General features: G+C 40.2%; 1 protein-coding gene across 2 annotated transcripts in view; it reads left to right on the forward strand.

The window, feature by feature from the left end:
* Positions 1-21,494, forward strand: part of C10H1orf21 (chromosome 10 C1orf21 homolog) — a 114,567-nt gene that overhangs the window by 48,906 nt on the left and 44,167 nt on the right. For both annotated transcript variants that reach the window (XM_062004230.1, XM_062004229.1), the window contains one exon: positions 17,179-17,273. In XM_062004230.1, coding sequence (XP_061860214.1) covers positions 17,179-17,273 — 95 coding nt within the window. The remainder of the gene's footprint in view (positions 1-17,178; positions 17,274-21,494) is intronic.

Raw genomic sequence — 21,494 nt, forward strand, 5'->3', positions numbered from 1 at the left:
ATTCTCTGTGAGGCTAATCCAGATATTTATATGGAACTCTTGGGTACTTTGCAAAGTTGAGAGTAAACATGGCAGGTAAGAATCTTCTGGCAAATTAGGAATATCCATGCTGCAGTTGCTGGATAGGATTGCTGTTGTTAACAGTGACTCCAATTGTTAAACCAGTCTAAATAAAGCTGAACACAAAGCAGAATAGTTTATAAACCAATTTATCTTGGAGCACCTGGGAGAATGCTAGAAAAGGAATTTGTTAGCATTGAGATATCGTCATGAGATTTGAAAAACTGATTGATGCACATGGTGTCTGGTTGCTTTACAAGCTCTAATGTAGTCATCTTCACAACTTTCCTGATTTGTATTACAGACCCACCCTTGTTTTAGAGATGGGCAGCGTGGAGAAGATGTGTGAGGGATGTGGTGTCAGATCACTTGCAGATGTGAATGTTCTCATCTCTGCTCTGCTCTTCCTCACTTGCTTTTTTTTTTTCCACAGTTTTCTCCTGTGTTGATACTTGTTCCCAAATCTTTTGGCAATGCCATAGTTCAAAAGCCAAACAGGAAGGTTATTTAACTATGACAAGTATTGACCTTTCCTGTATAGTGACAGTTTGTCTACAGTGCAGGAAAGCAACAATGCATCTCACAGGCAGGACTCCATTTCTCACCAAATTGAGGAGTTCAGCTTAGACACCTGAAACAAGGACTCTGTTCTGCAGCTGCCATACCTGGACTGGACGGAGATAGCTTTATTTAGCTTCTTGTTCACCAATACCACCATTTAAACCCCAGAATCTTCATCAACCTGTCCTGAGTTTTCTTGTATTGGTGTTTTCTTGCTTCCTGTACATTTTATGGGTTTGTCTCACTTATGCTAATGCCTGTCTTGTGACAGTCAATTATTTCTTGCCTTACGTCTGCGGTCTCATCCATGTGGGTATCTGTCTGCTACCCAAGACTGCAGAGCTCTGACTTAATTTGATGTATACCAGTGTGCATTTGAAGTAAGTGCCAAAAGATGCAGAAATATGTGAAATGCTCAAGACATGTCTGCCGTATACAGGAAGAGAATATCAAGGGGAATCTGGGACTATCACTTACTTTTCCTAAATACACGTCATAATCTCGAAAAACATTATGCCCAAACCTTTGCAGAGATTAGTTCGTTTTGCAGGAGCTTTTCTTAATAGACAAGTCTCTTATTCAATACTTCTGTCTCAAGTTATTTCTCAGAATGCTTCCAAATATCTGTGAGCCTGGTAAGACTGTTCAGATGTCCTTAAGTAATATAACTTCCTAAACCTGACTTTCTCTGCCTAGTTCCTGTGCACAAGATTCTGCAGCTCATCTTCTTGGCCATTTAAAGTTCTGAAGTTGTGAAATTTTCAGATGAAATTTGCAGTGATAACAAATTTATTAGAACTGTTTTCAGTGAATAACATTTTTCTTCTACCTTTTCCTTTAACTGTCAGAAAGAAAAGCTGAAGTTTAGAACAAGAATTTCTTTTGAAAGACAGTATGGCCATTTTCACTGAACTGAAACTATCTGGAAAGCTGTAGCTTAAAGAATCTGAGTTCTGTCATGTTAACCATGAACTCACGCTATGATCAGAAGGTCCTGCTGCACTAGGTGTCCTGCAAACGCACATCTCACTTTGACTGGAAGTGTTTCTTTTATTGACTCTGGTCAGCTGGTATCAGCACTCAAATAATAATGACTCCAGCTCATCTGACTGTCTTAACATGCTTCTGCATTGTCAGCCTTTACTCATTTTAGGGACAGTAGTGATTACAAATTAGGGGACCAGCACCATGTCTTAATACCATACTGGATGGTTTGAGACAATAACTTTTTAAAAGACATTTTCAAACAGGAACAAATCTCTTTGGTACAATGACAGGCATTTATTCCATGCAGTGCTTGATCTGATCTCCACGGAAGTGAGTGACATGTAGGTACCCACTGTTTGAAAACCTGGTCTCAGAGGTGCAAGTTTTTCAATATCATAGTGAGTTTCAAAGGAGGAGACTCCACAACGCCTCTGGGCAGCCTGTTGCTGAGGCTTTCCTACCTGTAAGCAGAGAACAAGTTAAAAAATTTAACAAAACAAATCCTTATTTTTTGTTGCTGCTTTTTGAGATTGTTGTATCGTATGACTGACCTGATATAGTGGTGTAAGGCTCTTAGCTTAAAAAATAATCTCTGTAGTTTTAACCAGGTTTGCTATCTAGCCAGAAGATGCAAAATATCCTTTGCAGACCTTTAACCTGGTCTGACATCAAACATTTAACTTACATTTAACTTAGCTTTGGAATGGTTGAAAATGTGGGTGGATATTTTTGTAATAGGAAAGCTAAAGAAAGAAGGAGCGATTCCTATTTTATTTTTTGTGAAACCATCATTTTGTAAACTTTTTTTTGTTCTTGCATAAGAATAAATGTTGAATTGTTGTTGAAATTATTCTGCAATGTCATTCTACTTAGTGTAAGTGCACTGTATTGGTACAGACATTCTCTAGTCACTGTTATCTGCTTTGCAGTGATGTCTGAGTTTCCAGCTTTGTATCTGCTGGGTTGGGCATGATACACACACAATCAGCTGCAGCACCTTTAGGGGGAATTTATAACATAAAGAGAGAAGGTGAGCTAAGGTGGAGAAACAATTGTTATCCACATTTTGGGTGGAAGAAATTAATCACAGGCCGGTTGTAACTTTCCTGATTTCGTAGTTTAATGTAAGCTTTCAACTTTTGCAGTTTGCATGGCAGTGTCACAGCACCCAAAAGAGATGATGGACAGGGGACTCTGAGAGCACCCCTGAGTCTCTATAAGCAGTTGATATGTGGAGCAAGTTCCTGTAGTTTTATTCTTGGGAATGATCCTTTTCACAAGCTGTTAAGCTCCATGAAGCACGTAGTCAAAGTTGAAAACAAAGCGCAGGGGGTATACATTTTGCAGTAACATTAGAGTACTATAAATAGGGGGCACACATCCGCCTTTGGTATTTGCTAGAAAGAAGCCAGGATGCATTTTCTGGCAGCTTTCGTGCTGGAGGAAATCCATTCATTTTATGGTACAGTCAAAGTTACTTATTTTACTTAATCTTTTAAAGGTAGAACCCTTGGCATTCATTGCTTACCTGGAGGTGCAAATGAGGAAAAATCACAGAATCACAAAAAATGCTGTGTACTTTAATTACTGTAGACTTCTTCTGTCATTGTGCAAGTGTTCATATTACTTGGCCACAAAAAAAAAAAAAAAGTATACAACAGCACTCCTCCCTCCCAGCCCCCAAAAAAACTCCACCCAAACCCAAAACTCTCCAAACACTGAGATATGGCAAGGAAATCCTCAGCATTGGGGATAATTCTCCGATTCCTTTGGTAAGCCTTGTGAAGCTGCATGGATGCGTCTTAATTTCAGCAACACAAAGCTATAAGTAAGGCTTTTATAGTAAGGCTTTTGTATCAGGCATTTCAACTAGTATAAATACTTATTAAATACAAGGAAAAGATACCTGATTAACTAAGTATTTGTGTGCTTTCACGTACACAGCTAAAGAGGCTTTTACAGGTTAGGTGCTGTGAAACTTCAGTTTCTAAAAAGCTGCTGAAATGCTTTGTTTTCCTACGTGCTTGGACTACAGTGAAACATCTGTTTGCTAATGTAAGAGGCATTTTTCCATTAGTTACTTCTCCAAAACACTAAGACATCCTGGATATTTTAAATAAATCCTATAACCCAGTGGTTGCATGTTGTCCTGGTCCAAAGCTCAAAACTGGCCGTGTTCTGTCTTGAGCTTGCACCAAGAAAATGCAGGAAAATCTGGAAATGTTGAGGTTGCTGCCTGTCGTGGTTCAGGCCCAGCTGGCACTGAAGCACGCAGCTCACCCCCCATACGCTCCCACATTCCTTAGGATGACAAGCCCTGTGAAATGGGAGGAAAAAAGATAACCAAGGACCTTGTGGATGGAGACAAGGGCAGGGAGGGCTCACTGTCAGTTACAGTTCCGGGCAAAATTATTGTTCCACTACTTGACTTTGGGAGGAAAGTAAGAACAGTTTATTCTGCTATGTACTAGAAGCAGGAGAGACAGAAAGCAAAATCAGAGCAGGATGATGAGAAAAATGCAATGAGAATGAGAAAAAGCACTAAGATCACCTTCCTACTCCCCTCTCTTCTTCCTGGGCTCAGATTACTGCTAGCTCCTCTCTCTCAGCAGCACAGGGGGCAGGGAATGGGGGATGTGGTCAGTCCCTCACAGATGGTCTCTGCCGCTTCTTTCTTCTCAGAGGAGAATGACTTCCCCTGCTCCATTGTGGGGTCCCTCTCGGGGGATACAGTCCCTAATGAACCTCTCTGAATCCTTCCCTGGAGCTGCAGCTCCTCACAAACTCCTCCAGTGTAGGACAATTCTGCAGCAGCAGAATTCTGTGCACCTTCTGCTGCAACGGTGCCCTCTCATAGAGTCACAGCCCCTCCAGGCACAGTCACCACCCCTGGCATGGGGTCCTCCACCAACTGCTGGCAGATCTTAACTTTGCAGTTACTCTCCATGGGTTGCAGCAGAACAGCTGCCATCTCACCATGGGATGCAGAGGAGTCTCTGCTCCAGCACATCTCCTTCTCTCTTCCTTCACTGGCCTTGGGGTCTGCATGGTTGCTTTTCCCTCATCCAACTCCTTCTACTACCTCCCAGAAAGAAAGAACTCTCCTCTTCCCGCTGCTTCTTGAAAAGTGATTGCAGAGACACCCAATTGGCTCAGCCCCAGAGGTGAGTCTGACTCAGAGCTGGGGAAAGTTTCAAGCAATTTACAGCCCCTTCCCTATTACCAGAAACAGCTCCACACAAACCAATGATACTGCGTCATGGGCTTATAAAAAACAAAGCCTGGCTTCTGCTGAGTGGATGCAATTATGCTCTGTTGGGCATCTTTTCTTCTCATCTATATGAGAGGGAGTTCTACCAAAAGGATCAGGTTTAGGATGCTCTTAAATTATGTATTTCCTTTCTGCTTTATAATGGGAGTGCTTCAAGGGGCTGTTCAGGCAGCAGAGGTGCTGAGTGCTTCATGTTCTGTGATACTGAGAAGTAGCACAAAGTTGCCTTAGTTTCAGGACTGATCTTGGCCTATTCAAAGGCGAAAAACGTCTCCCAATATGCATCAATGGCTTTATTTATTAAAATGACATATGTTTTATTGGTGGTATTTTGTCATCAAGTATATCTATTGAATTTTGAACTGTAGGAACTGAGTGCATCTTGAGATCTTTTTAGGCTTGAAGGTGCTCATTTAATATAAGTGCTCACCTGGGGTTTTTTGGCTTTTTTTGGCCTTTTGTTTAGCTATTATTAAAAAATTCCTGTTCTCACATGTTGGTATTTTACTTTCCTTCAAAAAGCGTTGCCTGGAGAGGAGGAGGCGTGGAGAATCAGTAGCTTTTTTTTTTGTCCTTTTTCTTTTCCACCCAGTCATCTTTGCATTTCCAGCATAACCTAAATGTCTGTGTTCATCTAGTATTTGTACAGAGTAATTCTGATGTGCTTGCAAGACAGCAGGCAGTGAACAGAGCCGAGTACTTCTAGTCTAATAAAAAGGTTACGTTCATGACATTAGGGACAAGGGAGGAGATCATTAATGGTACAAGACAAGGTGGAAGAGCATTGACAACATGCTGCAGCGAACTGGGTGTTAATTTGTGGGTTTGTATATATGGTGAGATGGAGATATTAAAGCAGACATCTCTTGTGAATGGATGGGGCTGTGAGCCAAGCAGCCCCTCACTGCCCATTGTCACTGTAGTGCTGGGGATTTCCTGGGGTATTCCCATTGTTGATTGTTTGAAAGATTGTTCCTCTTTTGGTGCCACCTGGGTGGTAGGTGTTTGGTTTTGGGGCTTTTGATAAAGCTTTTGCAACATGGATGCTGCTCAGGGAAGTAGGCATGTTTTTGCTATCAGAGATAGCAAATTAACTCTGGATACTGTAACCAGAGTAAAATATTAATCTTTCTGATAGGTGAATTTTATAGCTCTTTGGCTGGTCTGTAAGTAAAGTAAAATAATTAACTTTTGTATCTTTTGTATCTGGAAATGTGGGCTATATTTTATAAATCAAGTTTTCATTAGTTCCTGCTCTCTTGGTTTACAGAAATAGTTAGCATTAAAAGACATTTGTGCTCATCATGAGGCTGCAGGACATTACTGGTCCTGCATAATTATTCTGTCCCTTTCATAATGCAATTAATAGAAATGAAAGAGCTGTTGATTTACAAATATTCTTTGAGACACATGAGCAGTGAAAATTTGATAGACTAATATTAATAGAAGAAAGCCAGAAAGGATGCAAAAATCCTTTTCAAGTCATACGTAGCAGGGCATTTAATAGTTGATTGAGAACAGCATTACTTGTTAAGTAAAGAGGAATCAGCTTTTTTATTGACAAAGAAACTGAAGATACCTTACGTATTTGCAGTAATAGGAAATGTGTAATTTTGGGGTTATGGAGTGGTAATGACTGTTTTTCCAGGGAATACTTGGGGTGGCTCAGTTCAGGAGAGGGTTTTGGTGTCTAGAGCAATTGGCTAATAAGTTAGTGATGCCGTGAGGAGCAGGACCTCCATTGCTGTACAAGGGATGCTCACAATTATGGTCAATTAGGGATTTTTTTTTCTGGAATCTGAATTATCCCTGACAGGTTCTGTGCTAAAATGAGAAATGTTTTGCAGTGGAGTACACAGATGGATGCTGGCAGGGAGAGAGTCACCAGAGACCAGAGTTTCATTAATGATGTTGAAAAGCCTGAATTAAATATTTAGTGCTTGGTGTCAATTTCTCCTTTATAAGAGAGAAATTAAAAACGAAGCAGTAAAATGGAGTTCAAGTGGCCTTTCCAACCTGGCTGCTCTATCTGATTGTCTGAGTTGACAACTTTTGGTTGGTATCAAGATAATTTCCTGGACGTGGCATGGAGAGATCAGAGGGCAAGGAGGTCTTATGATTTCTGCCTACAGACTTGCTAGGTTTTTGTCACCTAGTTGAATCATAAGAGAAGTTTTAGCTCTTCTTGTGTTGCACTCGTTACATTTGCAGATTTGATCCCCAGATTTTTCTCTCTCTTCCACAATGAAGAGGTCTATGTCTATGAAGCCAGTTTCTCAAGCTTTGCTTTTGCTGTGTCTGAGAGGCGTGTAGTGGGGTTGTTTTTCAGGACATGATCACACAATTTTGTTTAAAAATAAATTTGTGGTGTTTAAATGTAGTAGGGAAATGTTGAGCTTCCAACTCTTTTAAGATGCAGGGAGACCTGCTCAGGACTGGTCCAGGGCTGCTTCTCATTTGTGGTACGGGGCAGAACAGTGAAACCTTGATCCAGAATCCTACCTGGCGGCTTTATATGAACAGCAGTATTTTCAAGGCACAGACCCTTTGTTTTCCTCCTGTCTGTTCCTTTAATTAATCTCTCTGGTGCTTGTTTCCTCTCCTGCTTTCATTTCTCAATTTGATCATTTTAGTGGGCTAGATAATTGCATTTACTGAGTATCCTTCCTGCCGAGCACTGCGGCTGTAATCTCCTCCACCTGAGAAATGATTTCCTTTGAACAACCTGGTGTCTGGCTCAAAGTTATGTGTTAATTAAATTTTTTAAAAAGTGTCTGCATATATATATGTAGGAGTTATATGGTTCCAGCCAGAAGAAATCTGAGTTTTCTGAAAAATAGTTATGAGTGCACACTGTCAGCACTGTTTTTTTGGCTTATTAATTACAAATGAGTGCACTAAAGTCTTTAATTATATGATCATGTGACTATGCAATACCGTCTTACATATGGAATTCCCTCAGGTCTTAGATATGGATAGGTGTCTGAAAGATCTGGAGGTTGCATCATTAAAGATGGTATAAGCAAGGTAGAAATTGCATGGATTTTAGGATGTTGGGGGTATATTTTTAAGTTTTACTGTGGTAATGAAATGGCCTCTGAAGTTGTGGTATATTTCCCCATGTTTGAGCCAGCTGCTGGCAGCATGTAGCAGGACAGTGGGACTTGGTGGTGGAGTTGGCCAAAGGGTTCCTGACCACCTTCTCAGGGAGTTGTGACAGAGCAGAGCAGCGGCAAAGCATTGCCTTCTCTCATGAAGTTCATGGGGTTTTAGGTTTTCTGATCCTTACCCCACCACACATAAATCCGTGAGGCCTCTTGTCCCCAAGAGTTGTTTTTCTAGTGATTTTGAGTACTCGGTGACTTCCACTTGTTTTTGCATTTTCACATAGAGTGATTTAACCCTGAGGAACATGTGGATTGGGAAAAGCTTTAGGTTGACTGGGGAACTGTCCTCCCACCTCAGTCTGTAGACCCAGAGGGGGATGACCTGTATACAAGGCAGGCAGTTGTGCAAACTGTAGCAAGTTATTTTTTTCCACATGCTGTTAATAGAGAGATTGAGTGTGATGCAGAAATCTCTATGGAAAAATGACTTCTTACAAAATAACTCCATTGCTTGCACACCAATATGCATATCTGGGGTTTTTTTTTTGTTATCTTCTTGCCTCCTGGCAAAGTATTCCACTGGCCTACCTACTACTAAGGTATACCTAGCAGATACACTGTACTGTGCCCATGCCATTGGTGCTGGGTTAGTTAACATGATCCTTTATGCATTATGTGATAGAAAATAGTATGTAAAACTATAGTTTTCACAATACTTAAGACTATGGACAGTCCAAATGTAGGAACTTGGGAACTTCTTGGACAAGAAGAAAACAAGTAGTAAAAGAAATTGAGTCATGACTTTGTTGATTCAGCTGCATACCTCCCGCACACATGGTGTGTCTCTGCAAGCTGTATACCAAATTTGAAAATTAACCCTATAGAAACAAAGGAGCTAAATTATTGCTTTGTTATTGTCTGCTACTTTATTATATTGATGGGGGAAAATAAATCTGAAAACCCAAGAAACATAAACTGAGGCACTGGCTGATCAGCAGCGTTGCAGGTGTTGGAACAGCACCTTCGCCCACAGGCAGAAGTCAGTCTGGACATTTTGTGGGATTGGACAATGATGAGAGAGCTCTCAAAGAATGAGAGCTGCAAGTGGCTTAGACACTGATAACTTCTAACAGCATTAATGAAGGATGGGTTAACGTGGCAATATAAGGGTTCTGTGCTTCAGCAGCAGAGATTGAGATGATGTCCATTAAAGTTAATGGAGCTGTGTTCCTACCAAAGCTGTCGGCCTCAGGGGAATGCTATTAAAGACTGTCATGATTTGGGCCTGGAAAGGAATGATCAGATAAAATAGAAGGGAATTTGCTAAAATTTTTCAACTAGGCATTGCCCTTGAGGGAATTTCTGTTTTATAAAGTGTTGGATGTGATATGGGGCTGCTTGATAGCTTAGAAAGGAGCTACCCCTGTCTGACTTGGTTTAGGGCAGATGTCCTTAGAATATTGCAGAAGTCTTCTACATGAGGTCTGTTTTTTGTCATATTGAATGTCTCAGTCTCCTTTTTTTCTCTCAAAAAACCCCAATTCTAGCAGTCATGTCTGCCTTATGTAGAAGCAGTAGTTAGTGTTCCTTGAGCACAGTTAGAATTGTGTAGGAAGAGGAGGAGGTTTTTCCAGATGTGCTGTTATCTGTGTGGTACATTCAGAATTTAGCAGCTTTTCTGTCAAATGATGTATATTTTGTTGGCATAATTGGTGTAGATTTTGTGCATCTTTTCTCTTTTTGGGCATGTTTAATGTCTGGTGATGACCACTGACTCAGCTTTCTTTTTAGATTACATTAATAAGGTGACTTCATTTGAGAAGTCTGAATGAACATTTTCAGATAGTCCTTTGAGAAAAATTGGTTGTCTTTTGTACTAAGCTATTTATTTGAATGTCAAGCATATTAGTAAAAACAATGTGATCATTAAGATCTAGAATTGCCCACGAGTTGATAGGTTTGAGGGCTTATGATGGAGGAAAACAATGGATTGCTCATCCAATGCTGGTTGATCTCCGATGAAATTTCATTCTCAGCCCACATCCAGATGGACCAGAAATCTAGCCTCACAACCATGAATCTCAGCAATTAAGTCAGAATCAACGTGACCATGTAAGATCAAAAGAACCATATAGATGCTGCTTTCTTTGAGTGCTTGAAGCTGGAGCTAAGAAGATAACTTATGTGTCCTCCATCACCTAGTATTTAGTTTGAGAAACATTTGTTGACACAGTTTTTGCAACTTCTTTCTGTAACTGTGACTTGATTTTCAATCTTTCACATTGCTTCTGCTGGTATCCACGCAGTTGATACCCACATACAATAACAGATCTGGAATAATGTGAGTAGCTTGTTTCATCCCTCCTGTGCTCCAAAACAGAATGGATTCCAACCTGTGGCACTTGAGGCTGACTTCTTTAGTGATGGAAACTGAAGCCACATGATCAATCAAACTCTGCTCCTTGACTGTCTTTGTGGTTAATGATTTTTCCTGATGGCTATTATTAGTGTTAACCCACTGCTGCGTGTAGCTACCAGTGTAGCTGTAGGATAATCTTTTGCAATGGCACTGTAGATGATGTTTGGCATGCTTTGTGTTTAGCATTTAAGTGACTCACCTGCTGTTATGTGTTTCAGTTAAATTGCGTCAAATCTCTTCTGATTTTTAGCAAATATTTTTGGGAAAAGCAATTCAGTCCTTTATCTAAATATAGCTTTTAGCTTTCAAGTCTTTGAGAGAAGAGAGCACGTGAATGTTTGCTCTGTGGCATTCCTCATGAGCACAGCAGTAGGAGTACTTTCTGCACCTGGCAGAAATAAGCACGGTACAGAGAAATTTATTAGACAAAAAGTTCCGTGTTTTACAGAATAGAAATGTTTTTTAGTATGGATGAAGACTAAATCTTGTCATGACCTTGAACAAAAAGGCAAGAGATACTAAAGAAAAATACAAAGCATGGGGAAATGAAGGTGTGGTTGGAAACTTTCTTCATCGTGTGTCAGAAGTACCTTTTATCTCCTGTCTGATACTTAATACGTCACTAAAAATAGAGGAAGAAGCTCACCCACCATCCTTATTGATGACAGCAGAGCCAAATCTGTTTATGCTTAGATATCTGAAGTGGGAATGCAATCTAAATAAGCATTTTTTAATATTTTATTTATTTTTTTAAAGGCTTGATGTTTATCAAAAGATTTCTCCAAAAATCACATGGAGTCCAGATATACTTGATGGAGTTATGTTTTTTTCTGGTATCATGGGTTTTTTTAACTGAGCCAGAAATAGCATCATTGCCAATGTTACTGTGGTAATGGTACTTATAATGATGTCTGGAAGTGCTGAAGACATTTTTCTCATAGGAAAAACCACAATCCCCCCCCCCCAGTAATTGTTTCAATATTATAAGTTGATATGCTCATTTATCACTGAAAATCATTATTAATGAGTGTTGGTTTTCTTTGTCACATTGCCATGGCAACTGGGTGACATGTTTGAGTAGAATTGTCTGTTTCCAGATGGAGATCTTCATTCATACGATTTGCCTACTGAGAATTTTTGCAGCATATTCAACTTAAAAATTCTTCCTCCTTTGCCCTTCCAAAGAGTTTTGTGCTAGAGGCATTGCTGCTTTCTGCATCCTGTGATGGATTTTGTGGTGGGTGTTACGCTTGACAAAAGTTCTGTCTTTTGTTTATGGTTCATTTATGTTGATTTTCTTCTGATTCAGTTGGGCTGCTTTTCTTCAACTCAGTGTTTGCTGTGGCAGTCCTGTTAAACCCATTCTTCTACCATCTGAATTGTTGGAAATCTTACATTTTTATATAATGTACCACAGAGTGAAAGACAGTACTTATTTTTCACTTTAACACATGAAAGGACTATAGAAATGTATTTCTCTTTATATATGATATACTACACTCTGAGTGATAGTGTCCTAAAAGTGTTATCATAGTCATTACTTGATTTTTAGTTTTGCACAGTAAAGAAGCATAAAGATGTTTCACTTTTGTTTTTAATGTTAAACTATTTAGGAAAACAAAAAAGGGTATCAGTCTTTACTAAGATAGAACAAGGTAAATACGTGTAGAACTTGATGTAATTTCCTTTATTCTGAACGTCTTACAGTTTTGAAGATCTCATTGACTATCTGACTTAAGTCCTACTTAGTCAACATTTCAGGATTTCTCTGGATTAATTTCTGATCGCTCAAATAAACCAAAATAACTCAAAATGCTGTATTTGCTTTAGTAGAAAACAGAGGTAAAAATCAAAAGGTGAATTTAGCATCCTTTACTTGGTTCGGTTCCAGGTGTGCTCTTACCTTAGCAAGCAAAACCTGGTCAGCGGTTTTTTGCAAAGGCCCATTCCTCCAACATGTCTTTGGTCTAATCTTCATATTCACTTAAAGCTATTAAGTGGGAGGAGTGGGACAAGGTGGAGGTGACCACGTGGTCCCCACAGTCAGAGAAAAAGGAAGGATGAGCGCTGGACCAGAGATCCCTGTGCAACCCGTGGCGAGAACGCAGCTGTACCCCTGCAACCCATAGAGGGCAATGGCAGAGCCACCAGCAGCTCTGGGTGAGTGCACCCAGATGAGCGAGAGACTGTGTGAGGAGGCGGCCATGGCGCAGGCCGTGCTGGAGCCTGCGGGCTGCAGAGAAAGCCCCACACGAGAGGCAGAGAGGAACTGCAGCCTTTGGGATGAACACATGTTGGAGCTGCCTGTGCAGGACTGGCCAGGCTGTGAGAGGCCCTGTGCTGGATTAGAGGGGACCGGCGAGGAGCCCACCTGCCCTGAGGAGGGACAAATGATAGGAGCCATCAGGAAAAGACTGACTGAAACCCCCATTCCCTGACCCCTGAGCCGTTCAGAGGGGTAGGAGTGATGGAGCAGCCTTGTGGCTCTTTGTTCATGGCTGGACAAAACCATGACAACATACTTCAAGATCTGTCTTTTGCTTGAACATTCATTCTTTAGAACTTGCAGCACTCTGATCCTGACAGTAACTCTATAACAAGAACAATTTCATAAATAGCTCTGAATTTATCCTTTCTGAACACCTTATATATATATCATATCTATAGAAGAGAAATGTTATCTTTACCTAGTAAAAAAAGCCTATTGCATACTCCTAATAATACCATAATATAGTGCGAGACCTGTCTTCTGCAAATAATCATTTGAATTTAATTGCAATATTTAGTATATTTGAAATAATGAATGTTGTCTTACTTGTGAAGAGCAAGGCTTTATGCATCAGACTCATTTCTTCTCCACTACACCAACTAGCAGTGTCCTCGCTAGATAAGCTGCTTGCTACCAGCTTCCCCTCCTTTGCACCCTTTGGGTGCACTTTTGTTTGACTGTTTTTTGCAGTCAGCTGTCTTGGCTGGGAATGTGCTAAATATTGACTGCTGCCATTGCTTTCAGGAATTTCTCATTGCATATTTGTACATGAACAGACTTGTGATGGGCCCATGAAAGTGAAGAGACTTTACAGCTTAGCTTGATTCAGGGAAAAGAAATGCAAGTTCAAGAGAAATATGAAGGGTAACATTTGTGTCATTGAGTACTGTAAATGCTAGAGAGAGACCTGTGAGCAAAATGTAAGTGTTTCTTCTCAGATAGCAGTAAAGTTGCAGGTACAAATAGCAACATTTTAACTGTGATTCAGTTAAATTGCTCATATTTAAGCAGCCTAATTCAATGGATGTTGAAGTTAGAGGTGGGGTTTTTTCTTCAATGCATTGGCTAGTTCAAAAAACTACTGTTTCCAGGTATGCCTTGTTGTACCTGGGAAGCTATGGCTTTTAGTCAACTGAATGATCTTCCTTTTTCCTTCTGTGGCAGTGTAATTGCTTAGCTGGGACTTTTTCCTGCTTTGAAGTGGAATCATATCTGTTTATACCTACCACTAGCAAGTGACTGCTCAGTATGAGCTGATGTTGCCAATATATTGTATTTGTGCTCTCTATTTTAAGGAAAATATTTTGCCTGTGATAGGAAATTATGGGAGCTTATGAGTAATAGTATTGCTTCAAACTTAACATTGCTGATCCATTTCCTTCATCTTTGTGTGTATCTGATAAACCAATTGTTTATGGCTCAGTTGTTTCTTCTGCTCTCATTAACTGAAATTAGGTTGATCTCTCACTTTTCACAGGCCAGTGCTGTGTTCACCTCTTGTCTGATATTGATACATGCACAACTTGCTAAAAACACGTGGGTTTGATGGAGTTGCTAGCTGCTTAGCACTTCTGCCTGTTAATCATTTATTTAGACACTGAAGCCTGAGTGCTGGGCACTCAGCTTGCTTCTTGCTTAATGTGCTTCATCCCCAAGAGTTTGTCTCTTGGCCATTAAGGGAGGTCATCAGCTTTAGATTGTATCAAATTTGCTTGCATCTCAAAAAGCAATGTAGAGACTTCTCATGCCCAAACACATAGCACATGGTAGAGCCCTGACATTAATATTTCTATTAAAAGAGTAGTTTTACTAACATCTATAGAAGCAGGGGTGTTCTGCCTTAATCTCCTGAATTTCTTTTATCTGTTGGCACAATATATTCAGCTTGTTCTGAAAAGATAATGAAAAATGACTGGTTTATTTTTGGACACTTTGTTACTGCTGCATGTCTTGGGCATAAATTGTCCAGACTTATGCACTCTGCAGTTGGTAGGATGGAGGGAAGAGTAATGCCAACTGTTCTGTGCTCCACAAATAACTCAATAGTTATGGTATTCATAAGTGAAATATTGGAGGGAAACACATGTACTAATTCTCTTGTGAGTATCAGTGGAAATTACCCAAGAAGTCAATGCATAGTTCTTTGCCACTCCTTCAGGATAACATCATTAATCTGGTAAACAATGCAGAATTTGAAGGATCTGTGCCCATGTTCAACATGAATTTAAAGTTACATTTTTGAGAACTTTCATTGATTATGATCTCTAAAAAGACTCATGTGGAGCTGAAACTGGAAAGGAGGCATAGCCTAGAAATTCACACAGCCACAAAGCGTGGGAACAAACTGACTGGGCAGACCAAGTATTCCTTAGATGGCCCATGTCCATGTCATAACCCTTACCCTCACCTGGCCTGACACTGTCCACAAGTGCTCTAATGTCTGTTCTTTTTCTGAATCATAGAATCATTGTGGTTGAAAAAGACCTTTAAGATCATCGAGACCAACCACCAACCTCACACTGCCAGGCCTATGAGTAAGCAGGAGGCATGTTTCAGAGGTTATTTTTTGCCATTGGATATCAGGACATCTATACCTTACTTGTTTTTTTACCAGACTGGCTTGAACATGCCCCTCTCTTAGTTAATTTGGAGCAGCTGTGGGTTGTGCAAACTTCCTTTGTGCTATTTTCTCTTTCTCATCTGTTTCTCTATTCAAATCTGTACGTACTACAGTGGGAGTTTAATGCTTTTTCTGCATGGGGGTTTTATTGTTAATCACTGCAGAGATCATTGAAGGAGTAAGAAAAATGTAAGTTAGATATTGCAGTCAATCAAGTACTTCTATTCTCAGGCTTTATTTTGTTCAGCCTTTTTGGGTTTATGAATTGTTACCTCCAGACTACCGAAATTCCATTTGAAAAAAAAGAACAAAAAATTAGTTGTTCACATTTACTAATCGAATAATATTAAATTCTACCATGTTTTTGAGACTGTACATCTGAAATGCTGCATTTGATAAACTGACAGTTTTATTTAAGCTCTATAATTAAAAAAGCATGTATTTATGGACCAGGCAAAATGCAAAAACAATCGTTTTTCCAAGTAGGCTTATTTAACTTATGCACTCTGTGCTTAACAGTTTCCCAAAAAGAAGCTTTCTTCTGAATAGTTATGGTTCTTTTTTTAAGCAATACAATAATCCAGAGTAATTCATCTGTGTTTTGGTTCTCCCTTAGCAAGTGAGAGAAATGGCTTGAAAATGCAACAAAAAAGATTAAAGTTTGTGTGGTTTCTTTAAATTTGCCCAGGTTTGTCCTTTATTCCCAGTGTACTGTGTCTCATTTAATTTTGTGTTAACTCTTTCAACTTCTTGGGTGTAAATTATCTCTTCTGCATTATATATTCTGTCTGGAGGAGTGTGGGTGCAAAATTCTGGGTGTTATTCTGATAAATTCACCTGCTACAAAAGTGACCAGAGCAAAAAGCTGGTCTGGGGCTGAGAAACAGGGACTGAGAAATAGGGGCTGAGAAAAGGCAGTGTTGGTGCTGCAAGCAGTGGGCTAGAAAGAAGAATCACCAAATCCCTTTTTGTCCTACCTAAGGAAAAAAAAAATCCCCTTGATTCAAGTTTTGGTGAGGCTATTTAGTTTACTGTGGGATAGCATATGCATGTTAGCTAATATTTCAATACAGGAGCAGGGAATTTATAATTTGAAGAGCTGAAGTGATAAATATTAAGGGTAAACCAGGAATCTTACTTTTCTTGTTAGGTATTTTCATGATGGATTTCTGTGTGGGTAACATTCATGTGCAGGAAAAATGGTTTTGGTGGGGTGAATGGGAAGATGAACACGATCAGCATGGGACCTTTCCTCCAGAAGTCATTATGTGGCTGTGCATTGTGTACCTTTTGCTTTATCTCAGTTAAAACAGTGCAGGAAAAGGAAAATAAATTTAAAAATACAGTGGTTTTTGGTGTGGTGTTGGGCTTTTAACTTAAATTTTAAATAGCCTCCATCAGCATTGCTTTACAAAAGAGCTTTTCTCTCTGCAAGGAACATCCATGAGCAGACTCTGTGTGGTAACTACTGTACATCGCTTGTTTGCCCACTGATAATAAAAATCGAGGGAGGATACAAGAGCAAAGAACTCACTTTTATTGAACATATTGTACAGAAAACTAGGGATTTAGGAGAGTACACAGCAAACATCCCCTGTTAGTGGTGTGTGGCTATATTAGACCAGAGGGCAACTGAACAATTTCTGGAAGCCAGAATTGGAAATTCTTACTGACGCTTCAGTCAGAAAAACATCCTTGGTATTAGTCCCATTGAAGCCTTTGAATCTATATACATGTAATTTTTAGTTGCTTTGCTTAATTAGGGTCTTCTCTAGTCAGCTGTTTTGGTTTTAGTTTGTTTTTTTTCCCAGCTGCTGAACTACACTGGTTCAAAATTTTTTTTTCTTTTGTTTTTTTGTTTTTTTGTTTTTTCTTGGTGCTCAGATGAGTATAGGATCAAACCAGTGGAAGAGGTCAAATACATGAAAAATGGGGGAGAAGATGATCAGAAAATAGCAGCCAGGAACCAAGAAAACTTGGTAAGGATTGAACTTATCGCTTATCTAATGAAATAACGTGGCTCTGCTTTTGTAATGAAATATGCAATGTGCAGCACATTCAAACTACAGCCGACACGCGGCGAGAGGATTTTCTCCACCATGTCAGAACTCTCTGTGAAGGTGTAAAATATGACTTTTTCCTGCTTGTCTTCCTGAATTAGGCTCTACTTGATCTTGGAGCGAGTGCTTCCGTGATGATACTCGCTTACCTCCTTTGCAGATCCAAATATACACTCTTTGAAATGTATGTGTCTGTGTTGCAAACGAGTCGGTAGTAAAACAGCAGTGCACTGCCATTAAGAAAATGACCTACTTATGTAGATATTATTTGCTCTGTGCCTCCTGGTTTTACATATTTTAACATTCACAGGGAAGGCAGTTTGGAATAGAAAAAGCAAGATATTCATAACGGCAGTTGCAAGAATCATTTTGTATGTGTTTGGTTTTCCCTGATTTGAGCACCTTGCCAGCTCATAATTCCACTTACAGAAAGGAAAAGGTAAATTCTTATTACTAGTTGAAATAACTAGTATGGGGTGTGTTAAGAAGAGTGTGGCCAGCAGGTCAAAGGAAGTTATCCTACTCCTCTACTTTGCCCTTTTGTACTGTCTCCAGTTCTGGATTCCCCAGTTCAAGAGGGACAGGAAACTGCTGGAGAGAGTCCAATGCAGAGCTACAAAGATGATCAGGGGACAGGAACATGTCTCTCAGGAGGCAAGGCTGTGAGACCTGGGACTGTTTAACCTGGAGAAGACTGAGACAGGATCTTGTCAATGCTTATAAATACTTAAGGGGCAGGTGTCAAGAGGATGAGGCCAGTCTTTTTTCTTTGGTGCCCTGTGATAGAACAAGGTGTAATGGGCACACAGGGTGTAAAGCTGGAACACAGGAAGTTCCACTTAAACACAAAGAGAAACTTCTTTCCTGTGAGGGAGCCCTGGCACAGACTGCCCAGAGAGGATGTGGAATCTCCTTCTCTGGAGGTTTCCAAACCCACCTGGACATGTTCCTGTGTGACCTGATCAAGAGGAACCTGCTTTAGCAGGAGGATTGGACTGGTGGATGATCTTTAGAGGTCCCTTCCAACTCTGACCATTCTGTGATTCTCTGATGTTGTCAAAGCAGGTTAAAAATCACAATAGAGTGATTTTGGGCATTTCTCAGAAGTTATTTCTTCTCTTCTGTAGCTGAAGAAATGCCAACTTTGTGTTTGACTTTGCCCGGTTTAACTTTCTAAAGACATCTCACAATTATAGTAGTTGGGCACAAAATTTCATATGGCACCATACATTTGTTGCAGCTTTTCTTCACGTAGGATTGTTTTTCCCCTCCATCAGTAGACTGAATGGGGAAACATCAGCAGTGGAGCCATAACCATTATTACCAAATGAGGATTTACCTTTTGCCATCATTGGGCAGCTGTACAAGAATCCATTGGTTGGGATTTTTTCTTCTACTGAAGATGTGAGCTCCAGGCAATTTAGATACTTGCTATTTCCTCTTGGAGACACATGGACTTTCATTACACAGCTACACATGCATTCCTGTAGTAAATGACAGAGTTTATTTTGCTGTCCTAACCCTATTGCTTGAGTAGTGATTGAGCAGCAGGCAACACCATTTCTGCATTTGTCTCCAGATTAGGCATTTGCTGCCTATGATTTTGTATTGCTGATGCTCCAGTGGACAGCATAACTTTAGTTTGCAGCAGGATTTTAGAGTTTCTTAGTGGCTCAGAAATATTGCTGAGAATATCATCTTTTCAAGCAGCATCCACAGTTCATTCAGCTTTACTATCAATGTAAGCACACTTGTTTTGAACTGGAAGAATTGCAGCTGCAAGAATTTTCTGCTCATTTTAGAGACCCCAGTGCTTTGTTGGTAAGCAGAGAAAAAGGAAAAATGAGTACAGTTCTCAGGTTTTTTATTAAAAAGTGGGAAAAGTCTAGAAGTTTAACTTTTAAACTAACCTTCAGCTGTAGTTAAATTGGAGTATTTGCAGAAGGTGACATGCCACTGGAATGACAATGAGAGGGAGAGTCTTCAGGAGGGCTTAGGTCTGCTGAGGTGACACAGTTGCTGAAGCTGTATCCAAAACTAGAGAGATATTTTGCACTTTCATTATGGCCTGCTTTCTTATAGCACTTTAGCCTGGTTAAATTTAGGAAGAGACAGCTCTACAGCACAGTCCATACTATTTTGTTATTCACAGGTTGTGTTTGATGGAAGCAGTGGGTTGTTTGGAAGGTATAAAAACATGGAGTTGGAGGGATGCTATATTGGGGTTGGGGGGGAAAGACAATAAAGCAAGAAAGGCTTCAATCAGACAGGATGTATATGTTTGAAATCAAAAACCACATTGCACACCAAGGAGGCTTTATTTTCCTTGAGGAGATTACATTGTCTGTAATGTATGCAGCTTTTTAATCCTGGGAATTGTCAAGTTCTCATCACTCCTGGATTTGTTAAAGGGGTTTCACTCTTCAAGTTCTCCTTAGTAAACACGTTTTAGTTCATTGCCTAGAAGATGGGTTAAGCTACCCATCACTCAGGCTTTAGTTTCTTAACATGTGAGAAGTTGGCAAGTGCTTACATAATCCCATCTTCTCATCAGCTATTTCCAGGCAACAGAAATTTTAGGAACAAGAAAAGGTGGTGGGAGAATCAGTCAGCCCTTTTCCCCCCTCTCTCGTTTCTTAATGCTATGTTCCTTTATTGTCACAGGACTGCTAATTCACATCTCCATCAGAAACGTGGCCCAGAATAACCTGAATGTCATTGTAGTCCATTCCTTGGGAGCTGCTCTGCTGTGGATTATCTTAACCTCTGTTATTTGTGCTGTGATAATGTTATTGAGATGCCATCGAATTTTACAGTCCCATTATCATCACTTTTTAAAGGTATTTTGAAGTCTCACTTGAAAAAAAACTTTCTGCTCAAGTGAAAATAAAACTGGTTCCCTTATAACTTGGGCACTCTGATGTGATGCCATCTCTGGTGTTCCAGTATTTCTGAGCCAGGGAAAAAAAATAAAGAGGTCATGTAAGTAGATAAAGAGAATGTGAGGACATGGCATACACCAAGCAAATTATCATTTTTTGTTGGAGTCCTGTGGTCAGGGTCCCAGGCTTTTATTCTTTTTAAAGAGAGGACTGAAGCTGGAACACAAAAAGTTCCACTTAAACATAAGAAAAAACTATTTCACTGTGAGGATGAGGGAGCCCTGGCACAGGCTGCCCAGAGGGGTTGTGGAGGCTCCTTCCTTGGAGGTCTTCAAGACCCACCTGGACATGTTCCTATGTGACCTGATCTAGGTGACCCTGCTTCTACAGGGGGGTTGGACTAGATGATCTCTAAAGGTCCCTTCCAACCCCTGCCATTCTAAGATGGACTGGCATAAGCATGGCTATCCCCAGGAAAGGCAAGGCTTTGTCAGTGAATCACCATCTTCTCAGCTTCCACCTGAGGCTTAAGCAGGGCTCAACTCGAGCAAGACTGACATTGTAAAGCAGAAATACTCAGCAGATGTATTAACAATGGGAATGGCTGTGCTAAGGCTGTGTGCCAGGTGAAACGGAAGATGGTCCATGTGAAGATATTTTCTGGCTGAGGGAAAGGCCTCCTTGAGTTAAAATGTGGAGAGAATAAGTAAAGATAAAAAAGCCAACAGTCAGTTATTGCTTTCCTGCTTTTTCCTTGTGTCTATTTAGCTGCTTCACTTCTTTACCCAAGTTGTTTCTCTGGTTCTCCATTTGCTACTGGAATCTGGTCCTGCTTTCATTCCTGGTACCTTGGCCCCCAGCATCTTCCTGAACATCCTACTTGGGCATCTTCATCCTCGAAATGCATCCAGATGCACATGGAACTTGGTGGGGAAAATCTTGAGTCACGTGTCCTTTTAGCCTGCAGACAGGAATGGTGTGGATCAGGATTAGATGCTGAAGAGCTGGGGTTACTGGCACTCTGCACCATGTGCTTGAAGAGCTGTGCAGCTAAAACAGGGACATTTAGAGTCAAATCTGTAAAGAACTGGTAGATGGATGAAAGAAAGAAGTCATTTGTACTACATACTTAATCAGAAATGTTGGGCTATACATATCTATAGTGAAAATATGGAAATTGTACTCATTTTCATATGAGATGTGATTGCATAGAAGGTCATGAATATATGATTGCACATGGAGGTAAGTGAGCAACTGT

This window comes from Colius striatus, chromosome 10 (genome assembly GCF_028858725.1).
Source record: "Colius striatus isolate bColStr4 chromosome 10, bColStr4.1.hap1, whole genome shotgun sequence".
Lineage (NCBI taxonomy): Eukaryota > Metazoa > Chordata > Aves > Coliiformes > Coliidae > Colius > Colius striatus.